Source organism: Colobus angolensis, unplaced genomic scaffold (assembly GCF_000951035.1).
Source record: "Colobus angolensis palliatus isolate OR3802 unplaced genomic scaffold, Cang.pa_1.0 Scaffold48, whole genome shotgun sequence".
Taxonomy (NCBI): domain Eukaryota; kingdom Metazoa; phylum Chordata; class Mammalia; order Primates; family Cercopithecidae; genus Colobus; species Colobus angolensis.
Window position 1 is genome coordinate 11,064,571 of NW_012118265.1, and position 9,647 is coordinate 11,074,217.

The following is a 9,647-nucleotide window of genomic DNA, read 5'->3' on the forward strand; positions in this document are numbered from 1 at the left end:
GAAAAAGTAAAACCCTCTAAAGTGGAAACAAACATTCTATTTCAGTCCTCCATGGACAAGAAACATCAACCTAGTTTGGGTTTAACTTAAACCACTTCATATTTAGTTTAAGTTTTTTAAAAATTGCTGCAAACTTATTTGAGCTGTTTATATAGCTGGGGAGGTGGGGACCACGTACCCTTTACGGAAAGCGATGTACTTCCAGTGGCCCGAGAAAACAAGGCCTATTTTAAATTATGAAGTTTTACAAAATGAGGCTTTATTATTTTTGTTATCCTTATTTCTCCCATGAATGGTGGTCTGTGATACAAATGTAAAACAGATATACATTCCACCCTGAGGAATAAGAATCTACATACACCAGTTATTTCCTAAAAAAGAAAAAATTGTGTAGCCAGCTATGCCTTCCCCCTTTAATGATACATGTAGTTGTCTATAGTGCCTCATTCCAATTTTGTCTTCTGATTTTGACTGGTCCCACATATGCCTACCCATTCAGCTGCTTTCCTTGGAGAAGCAGAGGCAAGGTAAGCCATTTCCCTAGTTTTCATCTACCTAATTTCAGTCTGTTAGGGTCAAGTTTTAGCCTGTATACAAATAAATGCAATGAGAAAGCCTTGGACAATGGTGAGTAAAGTAATAAAGTGCTGACATTTATTAAATGTTTACTATTTGTGAAATACTGTTCCACATGCGTTACCTCATTAAATCCTCACAACAAACCTAAGAGGTAAATAATATTCCCATTTTACAGAGGAGGAAGCTGAGTCAAGAGAGGTGATGTAAGTTGCCCATAACTGGTGAGTGACTGAGTCACGACTGAAATCAAGGCAGGCTGACTCTGAGCCCACCCTCTTAGTCACCATGTTACTTTTGCCCTCATCATAAGCAAATTAATTCATGTAATGGATTCTTGCACAGACAGTTCCTTGGTGGTGATCACTGCTCTGTCTACAGTGGTGAGTGCTCCTTCTTGGAGCTGTACTTCAACCAATTTGCACCCTGCTGAGGCCTCATATATGAAAATCTCTTTATAATCCACTCAGAATCATCTTTCACTTATGTCACCTCCTAGCAGCCATTATGGATGGCCTTGGCTCATCACATATTTGTTGTATAATGACTCCATATTCCCCTGTCAACTTTATTCTCATCTTTCACCTGCTAGATATCAGAAATAGATTGTATAAGCTCAGAAATAAACAGCCCTCTCCACACTAATATTTCCTCCTCCTCTCTCTTAAGTTTTAATTATGTCATCTAGAATAAGTAGACAGATACTTGATGGAATCAAAGTTCAAGTGAGAAATAAATCCTCAAATTATTAATTACCAGTACTCTCAAGTACTCATTCAGTCTTATGGCCACAGGTGAATTCAGATGGATTTGATAATATTTATTTCCTCTGGAAGCTGAGAGACATAGGGAGGAGAAAAAGACATGAACCTGCAAATTGCAGCATGACATAATTGAGATACAACCATGACACATTTGAGGTACAACCAAATTACTATGGAAGTATAGACTGGGAGCGACTAACTTTGTCTAAGGGGACTGGGAAGAACTCACAGAGGAGGCAACATTTGAGCTGGGTCATGTAAGATAAGTAGGAGAAGGGAGTAAAATCTATCCAGGCAGAATAAGCTGTGAAGATCTCAATGTATGTCAGAGTAAAGGGTGTTCAGGGAAGGGTGTAAAATCCTGAATAGTCAGAATGTAGGGGAATGAAGTGGACTGGACAGGTAAGAGGTGAAGCTATAGAAGGAAGCTGGGGCCATGCCAAGGAGTTCGCATAATATCCCACAGGCAGTGGAAGAGACCACAGAAGACTTTGTGTGAGGAAGTACGATCACACTTGTATTTTTCCCTCTTTCGTTGGCCTCTCCAGCTAGGCAGGTTTTGTTTATTATATTGCTGCTGTTACTTTATTGCTGTTGGTTGAAATCCATCAAGCATTTATTAATATGCCAGGCACTGTGTTAAGTGTTTTATATAAATTGCTGGATGTATGTTTGGGGAATGAACCCTTAGGTGCTACTAAGAAGTCATTTCTGCTATTGTCTGAAAGGTTTCTACTGCAACTTTCTCATTTGAGAAAGACAAAAGGACCCATGTATTTTTGCTGTGTTTTGGACATATTTAATCAAATACTGTTTCTTATTTATGAATTTACTTCAACTGAGCATACCAGAGAAATGGAGTAAATCCTGGCATTCTAAAGAACTGGATAGATCTTTACTGAAAGGTGTACCTCAAGGGCAACAATTGATCAGTTCTCCCAGAGGCAAATTTCTCTGCCCTGGAAGTGTTCTGTGAGTCATTCATGGCCTCCACAGTGACATAAGCACTATATGACTATCAAACATGGCTTTATTTAAGTCTGGGCAAAAAAAGATCCCTGAGTTAATCTGGGAGACAGAGAAAATAACAATCTGTAGGATTTTGGTTTTTGTTTTATATATACAACTCTTCTCTGCTGAATGTAATACAGATGGAAAAATTGTGATGCTGCTATCAAGCTGTTGAAAACAGTCTGCTCACCCAGATGGGCGCTCATTTGAAAGACAGGCACACCCGGTCAGTTCCCAGTAGCCAGCCCTGCAGTTCTTACACCTGGCTTCATGCAAGCACAGAAGGTGAAGCCAATTAATAACTTGTGTGATTCCAGGCTGTCTCTGCCCCCATGGCCAAATTCTGGACCGAGGATTGCAAACCCTCGGAGACTCTGCTCTTCTTAAAGATCAAACCATGGAGTTTGCTGGAAACCAGGAAACAAAGGAGGTATGCTCTGATCAGTCATAGATTGTATATTATATGCTCTGATCAGTCAGTATGCTCTGATCAGTCATAGATTGTATCTTATAAAAGTTGGAGCAGGATCTCAAAGTTGGATTGGCTTTTCCATATTTCCAAAATCTTTTAAATCCTGGAAATAAAATTATCTGACAGTTTGAACCCCCAAAACCCAACTGAAAGGACTACTTTGATGTCAAAGAGAAAAATTTCAAACGGAATCAATTTTTAGATGAGAATGGAATACGATAAGGGAGACGACCCTAGGGCTAGAGGTCACAAGGGTCCTGTGGCTCTCTTATAAGCATCCCAAAAATCCCCATGCCTTATATGGTCTCATGTTTCATTGTCTCCCCGTAGAACAAGCTTTCCACATAGAAAGTGATGGGGCTTTTCCAGGGCAGTTTTTGCCTTTCTTTCTTTATTGACATTTCCTTTCACTTTGGTACCCAAGACTCCATACTGGTCATCTGCCTTCATGCCCACCTCTCAGTGTACCTCAGGAACTTCTTGTTTCATTTTGGAAAGAGGCTGGGTAGAGATATACGTACATGCTTATCTTACCTATTGTTTTTGGTCTTTAGAAATATTGCTCCACAAGGTTTTATTTAGAAAATTGGACAAATTTACTCAAATTACACTGTTACTAGCTGCTTAGATTACTATACTTATTCTCAGGACATCTGAACTTTAGCATTCCTTACAGCTAAAAGAACTTTCTTACAGTAATATTTCAGGCATTACACATAATCAAGAAAGAGCATTATTTCTGAGCAAAGGAGCCTGCCTGACATTTATAGGTAATTTTATTAGACTGGTCCCAAATAAAATGGAATAATGGAATCAAATAATATCAGACCATAAAGGAGGTGATCCAGTGTAAAGTCATTAATTTTTGAGGAGAGAAAACAGATCCACAGATGTGAAATGAACTGACCACCTGCAACAGCAACAGTTGTTTGTTCTTCATCATTCTTTCTGCCTTTTTCCCCTGTTTAACTGGGCATGGGGCCACCCAAATCCAGGCGACATGCTCCAGTCTCCCTTGCAGCTACATATGGTCATATTCAGCTTTATTCTATTTAGCTAATGGATTGTAAACAAAAGGTTGTGTTTGACGGCCTGAAAGATTCCTTCTCCCCTTCTCCCTTCCTGCTGGCTGAAAGACTGATGTGATGGGTGGAGACAGTGTCATCTTGGACCATGAGACAGAAGCTATTGCTTTCTGGTGCACTCAGGAATGGTAGAGCAATAAGGTAGAAGGAGCCTGAGTCTCTGAAACATGGCACTCTAGAGAGATTGCCTTCTAGATTTCTTTATGTATAAGAAAATCAGATATCTATCTTTGTTTAAATTACTGTGGTTTTGGATTTTTGTGTTACTCTTAGCCAAGCCTACTCTAAGCTGCTATATCAATAGTCTAGAAAATTATTAAATTGATTAGCAATAGCTTGCTAGAGGAGGGCAGGATGATGGGTGATGGGCAAGGCCTGATTCTAAATCTAACAGAGAAAGCATTTTAAATATTCTCTGTCTGGAGTTCCCAAATACTGATCCACAAATAGCTGCATCAGAATTACCCTGACAGAGGTTCCTGTAAATCCAGACTTTTGGTTCTCTTTTCAGGAGATTATGACTTAGTAGGCATTCTATGGGGTCCAAGACTGACATTGTTTTAAAGCTCCTCACATAACCCTGATATCCAGATACACTTGGTAACTATCTGATCTACAACTGTTCTCTGCTGTGGGTCTGGGGTGGGGGGTGAATCAGAACCACCAGAAAGATTTGTTTGTTTTGGGGAAAAAAGCAAACAAATTTGAATTCTGAAATAATTTATTCCTCAAGTTATTTAGACCCACCTCTCCTTCTCCTAGTACCCACCGAGAGTCACACAAATGTCACCAAATGAACTGTTCTCTTTCAGGTTAGCCTTTGATATGGTTTGGATCTGTGTTGCACCCAAATCTCATGTCGAATTGTAATCCTCAATGTTGGGGGTGAGGCCTGGTGGGAGGTGACTGGATCACAGGGGTGGATTTCCCCCTCACTGCTGCTGTAATGAGAGTGAGTGAGTGCTCATGAGATCTGGTGCAGCACCTCCCCACTCTCTCTTCCTCCTGCTCTGGCCATGAGGTGCCTTCTTCCCCTCTGCCTTCCACCACGATTGTAGGTTTTCCTGAGGCCTCCCCAAAAGCTGAGCAGATGCCAGCGTCATGCTTCCTGTTGCAGCCTTTGGAAGCGCAAGCCAATTAAGCCTCTTTTCTTTATAAATTACTCAGTCCCAGCTATTTCTTTATAGCAGTGCAAGAATAGATGGATACAGCCTTAGTTCAGCCAAACTGACAGTGACATAATTGCATGTGGTTAGACTGCATGTGGCTACTGCTTTTTGTTTTTCACAGACTACATTTTCCATGGGAGTTTAGTCAACACCAATGTGCATTACTATACATTAATGAATCATTTCTGATGAAAAGAATTACCATGAAAATGCAGAAAGACTTTACTTTTTAAAGATTCCAGGGCCTCACACCTCAGAGGTTGAATTTTTTGGTCCTTGCAAAGATCTGCAAGGTCAGCAGATTCAGTTAAACAGCTGTCAGGCGAAGCTGGCCTAATAACACTCGGGCATACCAGTGGGTTCTCTTGGCAGAAAAGGTGACAGGCAGGGGAAAACACTAACAGAAGGCAGAGTGTGGCGAGGCATTCCCAACACAGTGCACAGAAAGGGATTATACTAAGAATACATCTACACCAGAGAAATCCCCTTTCAAGATCCATCCTCACGTTGACAGATACAGGCTTGGGAACTCAGTTCTCCTGCCCTCCTCTGGAAAGCTAGAGGAGAAAGAGCCTCGACCAGGAGGAAGCCAGGCAGGACTCAAGGGGTTCACCATAACTCTGAGAAGAAATATAATCAAACAGCACCAAAGATGCATTTTAAGACAAAATTCCAAAATGGTTGCCGAAGATACCAAAGATCTAATTCTAACTGGGTTACTAACTCAGTCTGAGTTTGGGTAAGTCACATAACGTTTCTGTTTTTAAATTTTATCCTATGCAGAATCAAGGGATTGAACTTAATGACGTATGAAATTCCTTTTAAAAGTTGGACAATTTTATATTTATTGAATAGCTAATTATATATAAATAGGTTCAAGGAAAAGCTCTCAGTCAATTATAGATTTGTTTTTATTTTAAAATATAAAAATCCTAAATCCCAACATAAAATCATCAGAGAGACATGCATGTCTTTGAAACTTGAATTTCTGAAAACTTTCTTAATTGCTTAATCCTCATAAACTCTGATGGCATCCTGTTGTCCCTACCTAAAGATGCCATTATGCAAATATTTAGCCTAGTACTTTTAAACATCCACAAATGTTTATTTCACTCTCCCAAATAACATCAGTCAGAGGACTGAAAACATTCTGAACCCAGGCACTTATTGACATGGTACCTACAGGCTCTCATTAAAGGGTAGTCTATGAAATCTAATTCTGTGCTTACTGATGGTCTCCTGGGTTAAGAGAAATTGCAACCTGAAATGAGATACAGCTCTTTTATTGGTTGTTGTTACTGCAAAGTGGTCTTGAATCTTTCGGTGCTCTCTCCATTTTAACCCTCCTTCTTCAGGTGACACAGCAGTAATAAAAGACTTACTTCCTAAACCTTCCATATAGCCCTGCTACTTGACTCAGAGGCCATTGCCCATGTAAAAGGATTGAAAGAGAAATTGGAACTCCCAGAAATCCCAGGAAATATTTGTATGTCATAAAGCTCCAATAGATTAAATAGGTTGGATTAAGCGCCAGTGCAATTCAGGGGAATGGAGAGAAAAAAACCAAACTTACTTCATCCACATGCCCAACAGCTCCATAAATCCTTGCCATCTGTCCAATGAGGTAGGGGAATCTCTCACCAACCTCTTTCAGCATTGGAAGAAAACCATTCAAAGCCACTGGCTCATAGCCTGCTATCTCTATTAGGATGTTTAGGATGATGTCATTATGGGTTGAATCCTTCAAATGCCCAATTAGGAAAGGAATACACTTCTGAACTACCTATAAAAAGAGAGGGGAGGAGGAGGGAAGAAAGAAGGAAGAAAAAGAAAAGTTAATTAAATTGCAATTAATTTTGAAAGCAAAAGTTTTTTGTATTAAACCTGAACTCAACACATTCTGGGATTATTACCATCACTGGTACTCAGGCAAATCTCCCAAGTTTAGGATTTAAAATTTACAATAAAATCTTCAGAGCCTTTAGTTCCTTTTTCTTTTAATCTGTGCCTTACTGTTGAAGAGTGAAGTTTAAAATAATGCTTCAGTGTTGCTATTCATAAGTCAAGTTTCGATGTGTTATTTCCTCATTGGGAATAGTACATTTCCTCCAACCACCATGAAAGCTGCAATTTAAAGGACAATTTAAGTAGGTAGGAGATCCTTGTTGACTTTAATCAAAGCCTTCAAAATGGAGAAATCCAGTTTAGAAATGTTTAATAAATAAAAATATGAAAGCAGAAAAGATCTCCCACATTTTCTTCAATTTTCCATTGTGATCACAAAAATGTAATAAGAAGATAAAACTATTAAAGCAAAATGATTTATACTATAGTCTCATATCTTAATTTTTTTTCTTGATTCTTAATGCTTATATGAATGTAAAGGTGAAATTTATCCAAGAAAATGGAACTCTTTGGTGGAATAAAAACACTATGTTAATATGTCACATACTGATAATTTAAAGAATTGTTTTGTTTGCTAAAATAGAAGAATTAGAAAGGGAAACCTGTGGGAAGCTGAACAACGAAAGTGAAACAGATTTGCCCATCCATATTTCTGCTTTATTTGTTTCTTTTGTTTGTGTTTGATTTACTTTATTGATTTGTCATTTTTTGAGTAGGGTAGACTTTAAATGTAGCTTCCGCTATTAAAACCAGATCTGATACACAGCACCATCTGCCCAAAGTTGAACTCATAATCCAGCCCCTGCCGAAAACCTGCTTCTCCCACCACCTCTTCTGGCTCTAAGTGCCTCCTTTTCCCATAAATTACACCATTATCCACCTGGCTACTTAAACTAGAAACTGTTTCTCCCTTACCAGCAGCTGTTATCCAAGCAATCACCAAGTCCTGTTGATTCCAATCCCCAAGAATCCCACAGATTTGTCCACTCCCTTCTCTTTATATTCATCCATTCATTCACTCATTCACAAATACTCACTGAGTCTTTCCTATTTGCAAGCTGTAGGTGATGGGGATAGCAATAAGTCTGACAAGATTCACTGTTTAGTAAAGGAGACATTCGGTAAAAGAAATAATCACATCAGAAATGAACAATTATAATTTTAATAAATCCCATGTAGGGAAAATGTAGGGCTCTGTGAGAGACTGTCCCAGGGCCCTAATTGAGGCAAAGGGTCAGGGAAGGTCTCTCTCAGGGGGACATGGAGCTGAGATCCCTGACCCAGGCATCCCACACATGGGTTATTCCAACAGCCTCCTAACAGGTCTCCCTGCCTTCAGTCTTGCCCATCCAATCTCTTCTCAGATTTAGCCACAGTGGTGTTTTTTCCTGCCTTAAAACCCTAGGGTCACTTGCCCTTTTTTTCATACCTGACTCCTATCCATCTTCCCACATTCAGTCCCTTGTCCACTTGGTCCACCTTCCCCCAGTCCAGATTCCACTACCTATCACACATCAACTATGATGAATTTTTTAAAAAAATTCTTAACTTGAGAAATTTTCTTTTGCATCTGGGATTTTACTCATGTGATCTGTTCTGTCTGGAATTCATGTTGCCCCTATTTTGCTTGAGTAGCTCCTGATCATTCTTGAGGCCTCAGATGAACTGTTATTTCCTTAAGAAACCTCCCTCAGCTCCTCTCCTCTTCCTTCTCAGGCTATAGTGCCCTTGTGAAAGCTCCCACTGTACCCTAAATGGCCCTGAGCAGGTCCTTCACATAATTCCTTCTTACCACTGCTCTAGATGCCTTTCAGGCTGGATTGAGAGCTCCACAAGGTTAAGCATCATCCCATTCTTGTACACCATTGGATACCTAATGCCTTACACAGAGCTTATCCAGAAGGTGAGTTAATAAGTTTTTGAGCAACAAATCAAAGGAAGATAAATCTAATTTGTGTAGAGTGACATCTGAATAAAACATCTCCCCCACCCCATAGTAAAGAGTTGTACACAATGTTTAAACATATACTGTCATGTATTACTACAAAACAACTAACAAGAACATAAAAGAAGAAAGTTTCTAGATAACTAAAATTATCCTATATAGAGATTTAAACTTCAGATTCATATCCAGTACTTTTGGAGGAAAGAATAGGGCTAGATTCTGGTAAATAGCATATACGAATGCACAGTTCTAGAAATGCTGCCTGTGCGTTAGGAAGCAATTGTATCTTCTTCAGGAGAAGCCATGCGAGGTCCCTGGCATATATGGCAGAAGTGTCAGCCAGCTGCTCCAGGTCAGGGCAACATACTTAACCTCATGTTTTTAGCAATGAAAAATGCTTGCACATTTCCTGCCCCATTCTATAAAGTTTCATTTCCCAGTCCTTACTCTTCAGGTCCTGTTTCCTGAACACCAAGGTCTTTGTGACATGTGCTTCTCTCATGCCACTTTTACTCTAAAATTTAAACTTCAGCAATATGTCCCAAGCTACACAGCATGGGTTTTAGCTGTTGTCCCATAAAGAACAATTAAGAAGGAAAGAAAAAGAAGAAGTGAAGGAAGGAAGAGAAAGAGAGAAAGGAAAGGAAAGAAAGAAAGAAAGAAAGAAAGAAAGAAAGAAAGAAAGAAAGAAAGAAAGAAAGAAAGAAAGAAAGAAAGAAA

General features: G+C 39.4%; 1 protein-coding gene across 3 annotated transcripts in view; it reads right to left on the minus strand.

The window, feature by feature from the left end:
• The window catches only part of VEPH1 (ventricular zone expressed PH domain-containing 1), a 236,175-nt gene that overhangs the window by 140,735 nt on the left and 85,793 nt on the right, over positions 1-9,647 (minus strand). For all 3 annotated transcript variants that reach the window (XM_011959026.1, XM_011959028.1, XM_011959027.1), the window contains one exon: positions 6,651-6,860. In XM_011959026.1, coding sequence (XP_011814416.1) covers positions 6,651-6,860 — 210 coding nt within the window. The remainder of the gene's footprint in view (positions 1-6,650; positions 6,861-9,647) is intronic.